Genomic DNA, 19,829 nt, shown 5'->3' on the forward strand with positions numbered 1-19,829 from the left:
GAGAGAGAGAGAGAGAGAGAGAGAGAGAGAGAGAGAGAGAGAGAGAGGCTGAGGAAGGGCTCCCAGGCTCCCATCTCTGGAGTCCAGCAGCAGGGAATGAGTCAGAATAGAGATGAGGTTGTCTCTCTGGCACTAACCTGGACCCATTTTAAATAGCTCATCTGAATGTTAACGCACACTTGAGACAAGAGTGCAGCTTATATCCTTCTCAAATTGATTCATTTTGCATTGAGCCTGATGCAATTGACTCAGTATAAAAATGTCTTTGGCAATTAGGGGAACAAAGGTGCAGAGCTGGCAGGCGACAGGGATGACAAACGAAGCGGGATGACGCGGACATCGAGGCTGGAATTAAATTTCTTTTTGAATCAGATATTTCTGAGGAATGGGGATGGCAAACAAGAAAGTCCTTCTTTCTTTGTGAAAGAAACTTGAGGATTCTCTCCCTGGAAAGAAAAGATGCAAATTGTCTAAATAATAGTCCCTGTGAAATGCTTAGCAGCCTCCATGGCTCCTCATGGCATCAACTTTAGAGTTGGCTGGGGCTCTGGGGCCAAGGCACAGCCAGTAAAACAATGAGCTAAGCTGGGGCTACCTCAGCGGGAAGGAGGTTTATTGAAAGATCCTATCTGAATGGAAGACAGAACTCTGGAAATGAGTTATAGAAAAAGCTATCCCATTGCAGAGGTCAGGGAGGCAAGACATGAAAGGTATGGTCAAAGGAATGACAGAGTCTGTTGGTAGGAGAAGTGGGCTTGTTCTACATGACTCCAGGGGGCAAATAAAAGATCAATAAAATGGGAGACAAACAGAGGGAATTAGTGGTGCTGACATTATCCTGGGAGTTTTATATATATTGTTATGGTGCTTGTTTATAGAAGAATCGAATTATTAAATGAAGCTGTATGTCTTAGTACCATGAATATGGTCAACAGCACATATGTTCTGGCTGTCATTGTTCACAGTGATCTTAGAAGGTATTACCACTACTGTATGGAAAAACACTGGAGGCTTAGAGCTACAGAGGCACTGGATGACTTTCTAAAGTTTCAAAGCCAAGGGACCACTATCAAGCTTTTCCAAGGAGCTACAGTGGATCTGCAAAGAGGTGATCTGTTCTACAACATGATTGGCAACCCACTGGCTGGGGCAAGTCAAAGCTGAACTTGGATGAACACACTACTGGCTGAGGCCAGACAAGCCAGAGCCTGGTTCTGGAAAAGACTCTTTTATGAGCTCAGGGTTGTGGAAAGAGGTGGAATTCAGTTATTTTCCTTCCTGCCTCAAGATGCCAGAACCGAAATACTCTTCAATACCTAATGTGCCTTGAACTCATATATAGTTACAAGAGAATGTGAGATTGGAGAAGCTGCCACAAGGCCAGGACCCAGGGGTTATGGATATATTTTGTACAGGGGTTTTATTTCCATCGGTATTTTGACTTTGCCAATCACTCGATTTCTTGAATCACATGCCACAGACAGCTGCCAGCTGTCCAAACTCCAGAGGCCATCCCTAAGCTGGACAAGGTGACAGAGAGTTGACCAAGAAAGATGACAGAGAAGTATGAATTTCCTTCCCTTCCCTTCCTTTCCCTTCCTTTCCCTTCCTTTGCTTTCTTTCTTTTTGACATGAAATCAATCTAGGTCCCTGAAGAGGATGACTAGGTAGGTATGGGGAGAGTCCTTGGGGAGGGTGAGTAAGTGAAGACAAGGAAGACCAGAAACTCAATACCGGGGAGTCACTTTGAGGTCTGTAGGTAAACATTTAATAGAATACTGATTATAATTTTATGCAGTCAGGGAGGAATTTTAGTCCTGGGAGAGAAAAACAAAATAATGAAGGGAATATTTAAGGAACAGCTGGAGAGAAGGTAATTGGAATTCAGCTTAGCTTGTCTGAAAAAAAAAGTAAAACACTCAACAGGAGTTGATGTGGTTAAGTGGTTATGTAAAGACTAGTAAAGTCAGGAACAGGAGAGGGGATGAGGGAAGGGGAGGGGGAGGGGGACTCTCAAGGAAATATGCCATTCCTGAATGGGAGGGTACAGAATATATAGGAAATAACCCAGAGAACAGTGGATGAAAGTGAGCATAGTATAGGCAATCAGAGAGCATTCCAGGGATGCTAAGGAGCCATTTGCACAGCATACATAGGCCAGCATTGGCCTGCAGTGTGAGATGGCCAGGGCTACGGGCTAGGGTGATGCCTGAGGGCAGTCACTGTATCTGAGTCTTTTTTTTTTTTTGAATAGAGACAAGATTTTGGTACATTTTATTTTCCTTAAAACTATGTTTCTATTCCCAAAGAGTTTCTGGTCCAATTAACTTAGGAATTTGTTGATTTAATAAGCATTTTCTGAACACATACTGGGTTGAGTGCTGCACAAGAAGGATAAAGAGAAATAATGAGAATCCTTTTGTGAAGGAGCCTAATTGATAAGAGTAAATGCGGCCCAGTGCTGTGGGAACACTAAAAGAGATGTGGAACAGCCAGGAACACATAAAGGAACACACAGTCAGCCCTACATGCCATGCATGGGTCTGCAGTCTCTAAAGAAGCTCTGTGGGAGAGGGACTAAGACGTGTCTACTTGAAGCAGGAGAAGCATTGCTCTTGAGGATCAAGGAGGGCTGGCTGAAGCTTTATGTGGGTAACACAGAGTGGTTTGATCTCAATGAACAAGAGTCCAAAGACATGGGCTGAGCCAGGCTGGAGAGCTGGGCAGCCAGAGCAAGGCTTTGGGTGTTATGCTGAAGAGGAGATCAGCTTAGGAGCTTGTGATGAGCAGGTGTCTACTGAGCGGTTGGGGGTAGATGAACAGGCTGTGTCCTTCACCTGTTCTGCTTCCACAGCCTCCATTTGGTCCATTTAGAGACTTCCTGCAGGAAGAGTCCCTCAGGCTACTCTCAAGGACTTCAATTAATGTTCTTTAGAATTAACAGCAGGAGAGAATTCAGTCTGCTATGACTTCTTCCTTGGGTACCTTTTAGGCAAAGAATTTATCTCACCAGCATGAGGACCTGCTTGGGATACCCATACCCATGTAAATAGCTGAGCATGGTGGCATGTGCTTGTAATCCCAGCACAGTGGAGGTAGAGACAGCTTGAGTCTTAGGGATCACTGGCTGGCAAGCCTAGCCTAATTGGTAGGTCGCAGGCCATAATGAGAGAAGACTCTATCTTAAAAAACAAGGTGAATGGCTCCTGAGGTAAACTATTTGAGGTTGACCACTAGCCTTCAGATGCATGCACACATGCATATGTGTATCTGCACAGACAAAAGTGGGGACATGGAGCAGGAAGAATGCAAATGGCTTTCACTGTGCATCTGAGCTGTGGCACAGGAGGACCCAGCTCTTCCACAGCTTCCGACTCTCAGGAAGTCAGTGGATTGTAGTGACTCTCATGTCTGGAGCCCAAGCTAAACTCAGGAAGTTGCGACCTTCCTTAAATCTTCTGTCTCTTAACAAACCAAACCAAATCAATGAAATAACAACAATAATAACAACCACAACCACAACAACATTCACAACAACAACAACATCTCAGCCACTGACTGGCAAAGGGAGAAGATTGGTAATTTGAAAGCTGTAGGGATGCTGATTCACCGAGCTTAGTGATGTAAAATTCTCTCAGGAGTAAACACTGCACCAAATCTGTTTGCAGACTTTGTGAAGCCTTTTAAATTTGAAATCCCATGGTGGCTACAGCTTTTAACTAAGGTTCTGAACCATAAGAGAAGGCATTTCTGCCAAAGCCTGGAGTTTAGTGAGGCATGTAGGCACAGTGCTGTAAACAAAACAGAAGGGGAAAGGAGCACCCAGGAGCAGGCCAGGCAATAAGAAACTGAGGCTTGCTTTGAGGCTAGGAATGAATGTTAAGTCCAGCCAGGCTACCATGTAGGCTGCAGCACTTTTTTCAAACCCTGGAGCCATCACTAACAGTTGTCTAGACAGTTTGTTTCAAATAAAAATGTCTGTGATATCATCATGCCGTTCTGTTCCTCACCACAGACAGGCTTGGCTTCTTTGAGACGAGAGGAGCTTCGGGGGACAAGGAAACAGGGACCTGGTTCCTAAGAGGTACCTTGCCTCCAGCAGTACAGCTATCATACTTGACAGTTTCTGTTCCTCAGTCTGCTGGTGCTCCCAAATCAGTTTCTTGTGTGAGACAACTCTTGAATTTTGCCCTTTGCTTTGAAGAGGAAGCATTGCATTTATGCCATAGGGAATATGCAAATAGTTTATTGTTAGTTATCAGATGGTGTTGGGGGGGCACATAGGGCTGGAGCATAAACTGTTGCATTGCATGGAATAGGTGCAGTCTTCATACCTGTGTGATGCTGGGAAGATCTCTCAGCATCCTTACTGTAGATGCTTAGAACTGGAAGGTGCTGGAGAATGAAGAATGAGTACCAAGCAGTTCCATAGTCTCCTTCCTCCTTCTCCTCTGCCTCCTCTTCCTCTTCCTCTTCTTCTTCCTCCTCACTGCTTCAATGGTTTTCTTTATGCAAATTAAGGAGAGTGCAGGATGGAAGAGGGCTGCTCCCTCAGGCTACAGGTATTGTCTCTCTCCAGACTGTAACTGTCCTTGCCAGATCCTTTATGTCTGAGAATTTAGAAGGCATCAGGAGAGAACACTGGGGGCAGGTTAGTAACTGGGTGTGAGGATCTCAAGGGCGCATGGTGCTGCTGGTATTCAACGGCATTTGAGAAACACTAAAAGGCCTTTTCAGAGAGAAGATATTGCACTGGGTACTGAAGAATGCAGATGATCCTCTGGTGGAAATAGGGTCAGGGTAATCAAGCTATGGAAAATGACTCAGTTTCCCTATTCCTGCCAAAGGGGGAACAATGGAAATCTGAGTTAAGCTTAAGGAAGACAACAAAGGTAGTCTCTTTTCTGGGATCCATTTGCATTATGGGAAGACATTCTTGTATTTGTGCATCATCCATAGGCACTCGAGAGTCCTCACTGGAAATGCAGACAGCTGAGAAGCTGTGAGAACAGCATGGGACCGAAGAGTGGTTCTTTCCTTTCAGTTTGGGTATCTTGCCTGGTGACCACCAGCGCTCCCATAGCACCTTTATGCAACAGTCATCAGAGCTCTCTCCCCACTGCACTGTAATATCTGCTGCTGTCCAACTCCAAACCACACTGTGAGACCCTAGACACTGCAAGAGCTACCAGTATCCTGGTGACGCCAGTGGCTGAAGAAAACTCATATATCCTTGTTGTCAGAATATATGAGTGAATGAGAGAATCTCTTGTTCCCAATGGGCTATCACCTAAATGTCTCGATTTATTCTAATATCTTTGTCCCTGCTGGGAAATGCTGAGCTTCAATAAATACTTCTGAGGTAAGACGTGATTCTGTTTTGACTTCTTTTTCTATACGATGCCTATTTATCATTATGGGATTTGCCAAGATGCCATTCTGACAAGCTAGGAGTTACAGGTATTCACAGCTCCCTCATCCTTCTGGTGTTCAATCCATCAAATATCTAGGACAGAGTAGAAAAACAAAAGCAGCAAGCTCAAAAGACCCTACTACAAGTCTTCAGCTGTCAAACCACGAAGGTCAAGTGGATGGTCTTCCCATTCATTATATATATATATATATTTTGACACCTGCCAATGAAAGCGATCGTGAGTAAAAGTTCTATCTGGCAGGAAAGGAATTGTCCTTTGTACTTAGTGGCAACCTTCACAGTTGAGGAACACTTTGACAGCTGCCTCCTGAGTCCCAGGGAGGAATACCTATCTATCCTAAAGTGTAGGTGGAGGGTGGGGAGACATGACTTGTCATCTTCCCATTGACTGAGCATTCTTCTTGTGATCTCCAACAGGGCCTTAACAATAACTTAAGGTCCAAAGCACAGGTTTAAAAACTGCTGCATTGTGGAGCTATCTTTAAGTTGATCAACACAGCTATCACTGAATGCCTACTATGTGCTACCTACTATGCTAACTGCTTGAGGGAGTAAAAGATCTACAAGCAAGGTCTCCACTCTCTAGGCTGTGGCTCAGAATGAGACGAGTTTCTGTGAGAAGAGCTTTTCCTAAAGGATGAGAACAGCTCTCACTTTCCTCAAAGCTAGGCATGGGGCCAGGACTTTAACTGCAAAGCCCTCTAGGGAGATGGTAAGACAAAAGAAAATGAACCCAGCAAACTGTATTCCCCTGTGCTGTCCCTGACTACAGACAAATCACAGAGCCTCTCTAGGTTCAGCTTACTCATCTATAAAATGAGAATAATGTACACACTGAAAATCATAGTGAAGATGAAATGGGTTAGCGGATGCTGATGCACCTGGTAAACTCAACAGGCACAGTGCAGAAGATTCTCACTGTAACCATTACCTGGTGTGTACCTGCCTCCTAAGAACAGAACAGGGCTGTGGCCCTGTGACCCAGTGTCAACACATGGCATTCTGGTGTATGAAAAGGCTGTATATACCAGTGGATAAGTATCTAGATGGATGTATGGAGAGGATGGAGAAATACACACGCACACACACGCGCGCGGCACACACACACACACACACACACATGCACACACACGCACACGGGTACGTGGTAGATGGACAGATGTTTGGTATAGATGCACTCATCATCATTATATAGATGGCTGGAGAAATCCCCGGAAGAGTCCTGTGCTTTTGAAAAATCCTTCTGGAAATATTTCTGAGTATAGTAAAGACAAGTCCCATACAGGACTCAAATGCATTCCAGCCGTCCCGGCTTGAGGAAGGCACAGTCAAGCTTGGGCTGCCATTGGGGAGTGTTATCTTTAGTCTGTCTACTTACGAATAGCAGAACAATGATTACACTTCACATTAGTCCACCACACACTTCCCAGATTTCTCTCTCCTCCGTAATGCTTAGTCAAGTGGTTCTGTAAAGCTAGCAGCTTATGTGATCAAGCAATTAAGCTGAGATGATAGCCATGATTCTTAATTTTTGATGTAGAGTGAAGTCCCCAATGAGTTTTCTAAAAATACACATGCTCATGCCCCATTCAGAGATGAATAAATCAGACGAGTCACCGAGATAGGACTTCAGTTTTGAAAAGGTGTGGCTCTGACTTCTGCCATCAAAGTTTTAGATTGATTATATTGGAGCACAGACCAGTTACTACAGAGAATCTCAACATTTTACAAGTTACCTCTATATTATTACCCAAAATGGTGAGAAATATGGCAAATCCAGGCACAGTGAGTTGGATTGTTGCTCCCCCCACAAATAGCCCAGTCAGTCACGCTAAGGATGAAGAGGATCAGTTCATATCTTAGATTGGATCATGCTTAGGTCCTATAATCATGATGAGCCTGGAGAAAGAGCATCCCTGGACCCCTTAGAAGGACAGACAGCTGCAGCGGTGGGAGGACAGTTTAGAACCAATAGGTTCTGCACATTGCTTGTTTGAGCTTCACAATGAGCCACAGGGTAGAGTAATTATTGTCATTTTATTAAGAAACTGAGATTCACTGAAGCTCTCCGTGGTGGGTGGACAGCAAGCCCCAAGAATACTTAGGCTCTGTGTCCCATGAGCATCTGTGTCAGAGAACTCTGATCTCATGATTGTTACTAAGGTAGAGTATCCAGGAAATATGCTTCTGACAAGCCAGGGTGTGAGTTTTAAGGCTTTTAAAAATTATCTTTAAAGCCTTTGAATGGTTCTCTCTTTTTAGTGTAAATCACCCAGACATTAAAGCCCTTATTGTATATTTATTAGTGTGTTATTCAGACCAAGGGGAAAGAGAGGGAAGCTGACACCGTGAATGACTTTGAAAGTAAGAAAAAGCTGGGCCTGAAATTAAATCATTGTGACACTGCCACTCGAGGGCATCAATTGCAATAAATGATCACCTTTTTTTATTCCCGATCCCGTTTATCATGCAGGCAAGATTGGAGGAGGACTTAGGCAGGATGTTGACTGCTAAGGGCGCTAATGGCTCTGTGTTGGCCACGCTTGGCACAGCGGCCTGGGAAGCCTGAGGTTAAATCCAGCACAACTCTGGGAAAGTCACCAACTCTCTTCCAAAGCAAGTGCACTTTTCACTTGAGTGCTTCACTGGGGCCATCTCTCATTGAGCCACAAGAGACCATGCTGTTCTATCAACCTCCAAGAAAAGCCAAGGTTCTGTGTGCTGTGTGCCGGGGAGGGAAGGTCCCTGCAGGAAGGATGTAAGAATTTCCCCTGTGGGCAGCATCTGGAGAAGAGGTTGCTGGTACAGAATGGTTCTTGGCCAGTAGCAGAGGATCCTTGTGATGACCTCCAGAGGAAGTGAGACACCAAAGCTGGAAAGGGCTGTGGTTATTCATACTGCAAGCCACAGAAGGACCAAGACCATACTTCTCAGTGACTATTGACTATTTCTTTTTGTGTTACATTACCCTCGTGCATTTTCCTGGTTGTATCACTACTATAGTTTAAAGCTGAGATCTTAGATCAGAACTGATTTGCTTAAGTAGGAGTGGCCCCTAGCTTGGACTTGGGATCATCTTCACTTGAGCAGGTATCTACAGATTTTCTTTCCAGGGAAGTGGATTTGGGCATTTGCTATCACAGCTATTCAGCCAGGAGGTGACAGGAAAGAACATGGAAGAGCTGTTATGTACATGTATGGTGGTGAGTCCTCGCTCTGCCTTAAGTCTGCAGTTTGCATATCATGCTACTAGGCTTCAGCTTCTCAACACGGAAACTCAAGGGAGACTCTGGGCCTCAGCATCTTCGAGGCCTAGGGTTAATGTCTGTAAAAAAGTGAGGTTTTGTATAGAGGGTTATCTCAGTACTCTCCCTTTTTCTGTAACAGTCATGTTGGCACTGAGATGCCCCTTCCAGATTTGCTGGACTCAAACCTCAATGTCAACACATCTTTTAGATTTATGCCTTCCAAATATTAGCAATTCAAGTGATTGGCAACACTTATGCCCTCAGGGACCAATTGTTCCCTTCACACACTGTGGAGTTCTGGTCACACACAATAAAATCCCCAGATAGTCATGGCTGCAGGAAAAATCTGTGTGCTTAGAAAGGCAGGAAGACGTGAGAGGGATATCCGGGAAAGAGCCCAGGAAATTCTCTCCTATAGCCTCACACACCACAAACCCTTAAGCCTGTGTTCCAAAAGCCACGAGGCCACACACTATGCACAGCTGATTGCCTCGGGATCTATCTTGTTAAAACACATCACCAGAGCAGCATGGTATGGCAGGCAGTTCACTGGGCAGAAGCAGAATCTGGCTTCGCATCTTACTATCTCTATGACATAGCTGTTGCCTTTTGACTTGTCTTCATTAATGAGCTGGATGTTCCTTGAAAGCCATGGTCATGTGTTCTTTGGCTCTGCCATGTCACTTCCCACAGGAAAGGCAGACATTCCACTGTTGGAAATGCAGAAAAGGAGCTAGCATCATTGCATATCTCTTACAGTTGGGCATAATACGAGCCATTTTTCTTATGCTGTCTTACAATTTACCATATCAAATAGGTGTTATCATATTCTTTCCGATCAGGAGGACTTAGTGACCACTCATTTCTAGCTTTATCGATACATTCTACCTATCAATAGCCAGCCAGATCTGGTCTGTTTGGACAGCCCTCGTTGTCTCTTTCCTTGCTTCTGTAGTCATCTTGGCTGGGTAGTAAGCAGATTGGGCCCTCGTCTCTCTGTCACCCAGGAGACCCCTTCCAAAGCCAGGCAGTCTTGGCAGACTCTGCTGCTCATGCCCTGACATGGTCTATTGCTTTCCAGGGGACTAGGAAGTGGGCAGCAGCTGTGATTCCCCCACTGCCCTTTCCTCTGCCTCTCACTGCTTCTAGGCAGGCTGCTGTTCCCTGAGCTGCCACTGGGGAGCAGGACTCAAGGGCCTGTGGGGACTTGGGAGACTGTGACTTGACATTCTGCTCCTCTGAGTCTAGCTCTCCCAGCTCATTTGGTTCCTTCTATTCCGTCCATCGTGGCCCCAAATATTGACTATCACTTCCCAGTGACTGTTCCCCAAACTGCCATCTCCTCTTATGAGAAGGAGTCAGTCCCACTTGTAATCATCAGAGTCAGTATTGGCAAGTTGTCACATATCCTCCTTACTGCTCTGAGTGCTGTTACTGAGGAAGTGACCTTTCAGTGATATGAGCCACTGGTTTCTCCTGGCAGGTCCCCATAAGCTGAGACTAGATTAATCTCTATTAGAACCGACCATATTAGGGTATAAAACATAGTCCTCTACACTTGCATTGTACCCAGTATGCACAATGTCCCATTCTCGAAAAGGACCCACAGCAGCATGTGGACAGGGTCAGTAGCATTGTTCTCAATGTTCAGATGAAGGAATGAAGGCTTAAGAAGGCATGAGATTTGCCTGAAGTCAGAACACGGTCCACAGTGGGGTTAATCTTGTATATATTCTTTGTAACCCTGATCTAACTTCCAAATACCCAGAGCTCTCTGATCTTATCAAAGCTGATCAGCGAAAAGCAAGATAGGATTTTAAATTCAGGACTTCTCATTCAACACAGCACCCGAACTATGATTTTCCTGCTGAACTATAGTGACCTGATTAAGATTGTTTAGCAATGGATGAAAATGCTCTGAAGTCTGGCTGCTGGGTTCAGAACACCTCCAAACTGCTCAGCCTTTGACTTCAGACAGGTTAATTGGCTTCACTGAATGTCTTCATTTGCAATATGGGAGATGACAGCAATAATGCATTTCATTGTGTTTGTATGAGTGTTAAGTCAGGAAACACATGTCGGGGACAGCAGTGACTGGTCTGTACAACTAGGAACTGCTAAATAGATTTTACTCACAGCACTGTTTGTATCACTCGGTGATACAAACTAAGCTTATTATGTCACTGTAACCCATGACCAACCACAATGACTGACACACTCATGAATGCAGGACTCTAGACACTCAACTTGAGAAAATAAGTCTTGTGATGTAACACAAAGTAGGTTTACTCATTCCCTGGCTATGGTTACTACATCTGTAAGTTGAGAAGTTTGAAACCAGACAAATCTCATAGTTTCTCTCAGCTCTACGATGCTCTTTAGAACTGTACAGATGTACAGATATACAGATGTACAGATGTACAGATGTACAGATGTACAGATGTCAATGCTCCCTAGAACCGACTGATTCTCAACATGGATGTTTTACAGAAAAAGAACACTTAGAAAAATATCTGGGGATGTTTTTGATTGACACACTGGGAAGGGTTGCTAATGTCCTAGTGACATCTAGTTTAGTAGAGGCCAGGGCTATCGGTAGAAAATGCACAGGACAGTCTCACCTAACAAAGAGAATTCTTCTAGTTCAAATGTCAGTAATGTGAAGCCGAGAGACTCTGATCTAACTTACAAATACACAGAGCTCTCTGATTTGCTGGACAAGGGTCTTGTGTCAAGTAGTTTGCCAAGATGCCCAGGAGAACAAACCTCCTCGATGCAGTAGAATGGGCTATTGATTGTCCCTTGTGCTGACACCTCACAGCCCCATCATATTGATCTAGCTGGAAGTAAGAAGCTGGCCTAAGGCATCTTTAATTTAAAGTTGGAATTATTCCTGTACATCGCTGAAGTCTACAATGGCTCTGCCTGGGATGGGGATGACATCTCTCTATGTGAAATTCTTCAGCTTAGGACAAAGTCTCTGTAGACATGGGGATCCACATCACCACATCTGTCTCAGCATAATCCTCATTCCCCTCTCCTGTCTCAGATCACACCCTGGAGAGGGCAGCTCAACCCCTCTGGTGATTAGAAAGAGGTCACATGAGATAGTAGGGTATATCTTGGGCTTGATGGCTACAACAGCCTTAAGGAAATTCATGGTCTATCTACACAGTGGGATGATGGTCTCCCTGGTCTCATATCAGTGAAGGGAAGGCTGCCCCTGAAGATATTTGTATCACGTGGGTCCAGGTTTGTTTGTCTTGAGAGAATGGAAATCATGTGTCTTTGGCAATGTTGTATCACCTAGGTTCTCTTTCTCAGCCCTCCTCACCCCTACTCTCCACTTGAACAGTCTCACTTTTCAGTGGGTTTTAGCTTTACTGGAAAGACCGCAAACTAAGGGATGGGTGTGGTATCTGGTTCAGATAGTGCCACTTTCTATTGCTTTTATGTTTGTGCATCTTCTCATGTGTAAAATAGGAATTTAGTTGGCTATGATGAACATGGGAAGCTACTGAGGCAAATAAGGTTTTTGGTAGTCACCACAGAGGAGCTACAAGAACACTGGCACTGTTATGTGAGAGGTGTTAATGTCCCCTCAACTCACAGCTATTGTAGGCTTCTCTCACAGTGTGATCTCTAACTCCAGTCGTCTATGACATCAGTGATTTTCTACCTCAATCCACAGAACCCTAGGGGTTAATTGTTTGAAGGCCTAGCACCTCCAACATGCACTCTTTGGTATCTGCCAGGCTGCCTGAGGAGGGAACACTGGAAATGGTAAGTCAAATTAATCAACTCACGAGGCTGGCATGTTCTGAGGTCACCATTGCTCCTGCTCAGCCAATGGATGGGACGTTTTACCCTTTGGTCTTTCTACTGGAAAAGAACATCAGGATGATGAAAAAGCCCTGGTGCTTGAGAATAGTTTTTCTAAAACAATGGGCAGCCAAGGCACCTGACACTCCTTATTTCTAGTGACTAGAACAGACCAAGGGAACCAAGGAGGCACTTTAGAAGCAAAAAGATGGGTGTGAGGATTAGCACCTTTACTGATATTAGATGTCATTACTAAGTGAATGCCATATGTCATGATTATATCTATCCTGCATACCCACCCCTCGAGTCCTCATAAACTCCTACTGATACACATATCCTTCCCAGAGCCTCCCCTCTTGCTCTCTCACTCTTGCTATCTTACTCTTTCCCCCCCTAGTCCAAGTGGCACTGCCTATATGTACACAGGTGTGATGGGGCCATCTATTGCAACATAGGGACCCCTAAGTGGACATAGCCCCAAAGAGAAGTGATTCAAAGAGAAGTTATTCTTCTTCCCCCAATAACCCTGCCAATGACTCCTCCCTCACCCAGGGGTCAGGGCTCAGGAGCCCTCTCCTACCCATGTCGGAGATTTAACTGGCATGATCATGTGACTGGCATGATCATGTGCATATGATCACTGAACGCCTATGAGTTCAGGTTTGCAACATTCATGCCATGTCCAGTAAAAGAATAAATGAAAGGAAACTAAGAAATAAAAATAAAAGATTTCATTCCTCTTGGGGTTGCCTTGGAGTATGGTCTTTCTAGATACAATTAATACAGACAGATCTTCAGCATGGGATGAGAAAGCACTGAAGAAACCTTACAGCCTCCTTGGAAAAGCAATAGCCAAAATTCCATGTATGCACACCACAGGGACAGAGGATGGGTGACAGGCATCAGTCACAAGAGACTCTCCTCAAAGGCTGTTTTCTTGGGAGGGAAACAATCCGAACTTAATTCCAAAATCAGAATCTTTCTCTTCTAGGCATTACAAAGAAGGACCATTGCCCTTGTTGGCTTAAAAGTCATCAAATATGTGGCCACTCAGAGCTGAGCCCTTGATATACACTGCTATATATTGATATACAATTTATAAAATTATAAAAGGAATGGAGACAAAAAGGCAGACAGAGAGCTGCCTAGTTCAAGTAGCTTTCCCATGCCATTCCTTGTAGAAGCCTGAGGGATCACCAAGCAGGCAAGTTACATTTCCAGAAAGGGTGACAATAGTTGCACACATCTAGAAAGTTCTAGAACAAAGCTCTCTTCTAATCTCTGATGGGTTAACAGTGGGCTATGTCCCTGACTAATCCCATTTTCAGGCCTCATGGTCTCATAGGATCTGCTTGGGTGGTTACATTATTTTGTCTTTTTCCTTCCTTGCCCACGTTCTGCTGATAAAACCTATTTTCTGGCGTATTAAATTGATTTCATGGCAGCTGTTTAACATTCTCTTTAGCTGTTTGCTCCTTGGCTCCATCTGGACCTTGGGGCATGAATATCTTTAACATCCACACATTAAGTGCCCAGTCTGACAGCTGGTCCTCTGGCCTTTGGAAGGACTACTATCCAGGGCAGCCTGGGGAACCCACAGATCAAGGCCTGAGGCACTACCTGGGGGATATTAGCAGAAATGATTCAATCTGGACCTACCTATTAAAGGACAATTGTGAGTCTTAAGTAGATGTCAGAGTCTGGAAATGTGCATTCCAAAGCCAAATCACCTTCTAAAAATCAATTTGGACCTTAGGAAAGACTTACCCATGTTTCCCTGGGGTAGGCACCAAAAGAATCTCTCTTCCAGCTTCATTGTGAGGCAGTAGCTGGGCAACATATCTCCCAGAAGGCTGTAGATGTCTGTGCACTGAGACAGCCAGTGTGCAGTGATCGCTACTGCTCCTCATCCATGGGCTCAGAATGGTGTGCTTGGAGTCTGCAGAGGTGTTCAGGAGGAGGAAGGAGCCTGCAAAGAGAAAAGGAAACGGAATCTGAGGATCTATCCAAGCAGGAGGACAAGCAACGGTCCTGTGCAAGGGCATAAAGACTGACAGCATCAGAGATGCCCGGTGTCGCTTGCTTTATATGCACACACCCAGCCCGATTCTTCCACTCCTAACCTTTTTTTGAAGGTAGTCAGTCCATCCTGGAGGAGGTGGCTGGTGATCAGGGACATGGCCTCCAATAATCTCTGGGGACAAAGTTCTAACCTGGAGTAGTTTGAATGAGAATGACCTCCAGAATCTCATAAAATTGAATGCTTGGTCCCTAGGGAGTGGAATTGTTTGAAAGGTTTAGTAGGAGGTGAGCTTTGACTCAGGTTTTTCAAAAGCCTAAGCCAGGCCCAGTTTCTCTCTCTCTCCCTTCCTGCTGCCTGTGGATCTGAATGTAGAACTCTTACTATTTCCTCAGCACCATGTCTGTGTGAGTGTTGTCAACCTTTGAAACTGTAAGCTAGCTTCAATGAAAAGTTTTCCTTTATAAGAGTTGCCATGTTTATGGTGTCTCTTCTCAGCAATAGAACACTAAGACATAACCTCTTAGTGTTCCGTACTTGATTGGCTCTATGTCCTTCAGTTATGAGAAAGTTTTGTTTGTTTGTTTGTTTATAATCTATGAAACAGTAATAAAAGTATCTATTTCAAAGAACTTCTCCCTTGCTTACTAGCTAAGTGATTTCAGGCAAAACAATAGCTTTCTTAGTTTTCCATTTACAGAAAAGGGTAGGAAAGGTTTCCCTGAACTCAATAATCTCCTCAGTTCCATTTTGGATGGAGTCATGTGATTGTGCAACTTGCTTCCACAAAGAAAGCCCTAGAAATGCCCCACTGGTTCCACACTTGTGGCAGTGTTTCCTTCTGAAATGAGCTGGATTCTTGTGGCACAGGCCAGATGACCTACAGGAAGCAGCCATTCCTGGGATTACTGTCTACATAAAAATCACGGCAGCATTTTATTGTTCCAGGCACTTTCTGCAATGCATTAATTTTGCTTGTAGCACTTGTGCATTGAACTTTTCCACTAGTAGATGCTGCCCCCCTTTGCAGCAGAGACAGTCTCACAACCCTGATTTCCCTTGTGGGAACAAGATAATGAGGGCTTAACCTTCTTAAATCATTCCTGGTACTTTCAAGGTTTTCTTCTGCACAATTCAATTTACCAACTTGGCAAATAAATTAGTGGTCTGTGGTGAAGAACGGTGAAGAAGAAAGAGCAGGATCTGTACCAGGAACTAGCCATTTCTGAGGTGGACAGTGTTGCTCTCTGGGAAACTTGCAACATGTTAAAAGTAGGTAAAAGTAATTTAAGGTTAAAATAAGGATGAAATGAGTGTGAGGTTGCCTCTTAGCCAGATCAAGGATCTGATGTTAGTGCTAGAATCTGCATGCTGTATCTGTTGAACCATTTCAGCATGGCCTACAGGTATTTGGAAAAATGCTCTATAACTCTCACTACATAATCTATATTGAAACATCAATTCACAGTGGAGGAGAACGTTCTTATCATGGGCATAGAGCAAAGGAAAAGAGATTGGAACTCCAGACTCAGTACTGGCCATGCCACATGGTACAACCCTTTGCTTCTCAAGAGAAGTAGACTGTCAATCCTGATGGGGCACTGATGTGATACCCCCAAAGATGTTGACAGTATGGACAAGCTGCCAGGTCTCCAGAATCCTAAGCAGTGCTCTCTCTCTGACACCTTCCTTAGCATTTAAGGGGTCCTTATCCTAAAATGTGGTCAGGAAAGCTTTGTATGTGTTATATAGGTTAGGTACCCAGGAGAGTGCTTAGAGGGTGGAGGAGACAATGGGCATGGGGCATGATCCTTACTCGATTTGTCCTGCCTCCAGATTCTTCAAACTGGCTGATTATTTTGAATAACCATCTAAGCACTGGCTCTCCCTAGGACACACTGGCAGGAACAGGGCAACATCCTGGTCTCTGAGTTACCAACTTGTAGCACACATACTACAATGAGGAAAACACTTTGGGAAATCAGGGAGGAGGCTGGAGTTCCATGTAGGAAGATCCATAAAGAAAATTATCTTGACCTTAGGGACTAGAAAGATGGCTCAGCAGTTAAGAACATTTAATGTGTTGCTATGGTAACACAAGGTACAGGTTGGGTGCTGGCATCTAGGTCTGAGGTTTCCTGTGTTAGGTTCCAGCGTCTTTATCCAGATTGGGTGGGGCTCCTAGAGAGTCTCAATTGCATAGTCTCACTCAGGACTGTTGGGGATACTGTTGGCAGTTAGAGTGAAGACGGTCCAATGTCTCATGTGTTAATTTCCAGATAAAGGAGCAGTGGTTCTGTGCTGGCCTGAGTTGGTAGACAGGTGAGCTGCAAAGGAAAGTGTGGGTGAAGTGAAGGCAGTGTCCTCCTTTTCCTGGAAGATGATATGTATGTGGACACAAAGAAACATGAAGGGTGCATCAGAGGTTGCTGGAGTGTTGGATCAGGAGGTTTTCCTCATTGCTGCTTTTCTTTCTGGGTGTGGGAGCACATGGGAAGTCTGCCCCCACAATCTGTAAGGTAGTACCTCGATACTGGGCCTCCTCAGAGCTCATGGGAGGATGGGTTCTTTTTCTGGTTCTAATATGAGAGATGATGTTTATATAAATTTTCTTTTTCTGCAACTGGACTGTCAGTCAGAGATCCAGCTTAAAGTCTTTTCAATCTCAATGAAACTCTGTAGCTGAGCTCTATCTTTGCATTGGCCGTTTCCTCCACCCAAAAAGGAAAAATACATTTCATAAGCTCCTTGAGATGTTGTCTATATAAATCTTTTAAAGTCAGTAAAGATCTCAATCTCTCCCTCTTCTCTCATTCTTGTTTATTTTGATCACAATAGCTTGGAGCTAAGAGAAGACTTCAAAGGTCCCTTCTAATTAGGAAAGATAGGTCTACACACAGGATTTCCCCCTGGGGTGCCACAGGGGACCAGAGAAATAGATGAAAGGGCCTGGCCACATAGTGGCCGCCTCATGTTTCCTTTAGTGTGGGTGGTATTGATAGTTATTATTATTTTTCCTCATCACTAGTATAGGAAGGCATTGCTCTTCTCTAAACCAGCAGGACATAAAGTATGAACTAGAAATCTAAGGTCAAGAACCAAAAAGTTTAAAGGTCACAATGTTAGAGGTCAGACAGACTGTTGCTGATTCAGGCTCTACTTTTGTCTAGTTATAGGCCTTTGAAAAATGATTTAAGGTCTCTAAGTCTTTAGTTTGCCCATGTTCAATGTGGATATGGTGGCTTTGAGTATGAAATAAAATGGCAGAACAAGTGACCAGGATGATGGCTGATCCATAGTAGACATGGGACAAATGCTGGTGTCCTGATTGGACCACGGTGTGTAAGTTTGGAAGTACTGTTGTTGTTTGTTTGTTAATTGAAACATTATTTATTTTATGTGAATGGTGTTTCGTATGCATGTTATTTCTCTGCAAAGTGTGCCTACTGCTCATAGAGGGCAGAGAGGACATCAGATCCCTGGGACTGGAGTTTCAGGCAGCTATGAGTCACCATGTAGGCACTGAGTACTGAACCTGGATTCTGAACCTAAGAGCAGCCAGAGCTGTGAGCCACCAAGCCTTCTCTCCAGACCCAGAGGGTTTTTGATCTAGGACTGAACTGGAATCAATTGGAGGGACTGAGTTTCAGCCCTATGTCTGTCAGGGCTAGGCTTTCTTTGTTTGTACAATAAAAGGTTGAGTCCTGTCTCTAAGGATCCCTTCAGCTTGAAGCTCAGTAATTCTATCTGCCTGACTAGAATATTAGTAACCTAAAGGAGCCGAGTCAAGTCTCTAAGCCCCCAAGTCCTAAACACTTCTTTCCCTAATTCATCTCTCTGGGGGTTCTACACCAACAGTTTCAATCAATTGGTCAAATACACCATGAACACTCTGCTGAAAGCAAACTGTGAATCTTGTCCTGCTGTTCTCTCTCCTAAGAAGGGCTCCTGGCCTAGCATCCTGTGTTTCATGCTTCTACCCTGAGGCTGGCCTTACCTTAGTCTCTCTGGTACTTAATACAGTACCACAATAGGCACTCAATCAATGTTCTTAGGATATCAATATATACAAGAATAGGACAAGGAAGGGCAATTTATAATAATAATTTGTTGGTAATGGTCTCCAAATTTGGCTTTCCCAACCAAGTCCCACACCCTGGAAGGCATATCTGTGAGGATTTCTAATTTATTTAAATGGATGTCCACATTATTCAAAATATGATCATAGTGTTATTTGTGGGTACGACTGTAGTTTCTTTTCACATTAATGATCTTATAAGAGAGATGATAACACCTGTTTTAATTGTTTTATCTTTTACTTTTATTAGTTCTTTGAGAATTTCACCATCTATTTTGATTATATTGTTTCCTAACTACTTTCACATTCAACGTCCCTTTTGCAATCATTCCATTCATGTCCTGTGTCTTCTCATGTCCTGTGTTTTCTCATGTCCTGTGTCTTCTTTCCTCTGGTTTGTGTTTGTTTGTTTTGTTTTGATTTGATTTTTGTTTTGTTTTTTTATCTTTTGTATCAAGTGCAATTTGGGCTGCACATATATTCTTCAATGTTGTGGCCTTCCACCAGGACTCGGTCCACTTGCCAGGCCACAATACTCTTAAAGAAAACGGAATCTTCCTCTCCCAGAAGCTCTCAGTTGTTAACATGTCCTTAGCCATTGGTGGCACTCTGCACCTATCTCCTGTTTCCATGATGGAATTTGGCCTGGCTTGAGCTTGCATAGGGCTTGTGTGTGCTGTCATGACCATCACTGAGTTCTCATGGGCAGCTTCCCTGCTATGTCTGGAGGACACTGTTTCCTTGTAGTCATCCACAGCCTCTGACTCTTACACTCTTCTCACCTCTTCTTCTTCAAGGACCCCTGAACCTTGGGAGGTGTATATGTAATACCCATGTCTCCTTTATGGCTGTACATGCCTCAGTCTCTTATTCAGTAAACCCTGGTCAGTGGCCTGTGTTAGTCACCATCCACTGCAAATAGAAGCTTCTCTGATAAGAGTTAGAGATGCATTACTCTCTAAATATAGCACTATGCTACTATCAGTTTTTAAATCTTCTTGATTTTTATTTTATTTTAGGTCTTGGGCTGTGCCTATGGCTTTGAGCATGTTAGAAAAGCAACCTACCATTGAACCTTACTCCTAGCCCTTGTGTTTTAAAACATCTTCTATTTGTTTGCAATTGCTTGCCCTTTGAACTTTACAAGAGGTTCTTTTGCTTGTTCTGCAAGCTTCAGACAGTTACTGCCAGCTGGGTTATTAGTCACCTTGCTCTTGTCTTCCTGAC

General features: G+C 44.0%; 1 protein-coding gene across 1 annotated transcript in view; it reads right to left on the bottom strand.

Annotated features, from left to right (window-relative positions):
• The window catches only part of Alk (ALK receptor tyrosine kinase), a 699,186-nt gene that overhangs the window by 312,002 nt on the left and 367,355 nt on the right, over positions 1–19,829 (bottom strand). Inside the window, exon 4 of the mRNA XM_028778974.1 lies at positions 14,272–14,473. Within this exon, the coding sequence (XP_028634807.1) occupies positions 14,272–14,473 (202 nt within the window). The remainder of the gene's footprint in view (positions 1–14,271; positions 14,474–19,829) is intronic.

This window comes from Grammomys surdaster, unplaced genomic scaffold (assembly GCF_004785775.1).
Source record: "Grammomys surdaster isolate TR1022 unplaced genomic scaffold, NIH_TR_1.0 343, whole genome shotgun sequence".
In the NCBI taxonomy this organism is placed as follows: domain Eukaryota; kingdom Metazoa; phylum Chordata; class Mammalia; order Rodentia; family Muridae; genus Grammomys; species Grammomys surdaster.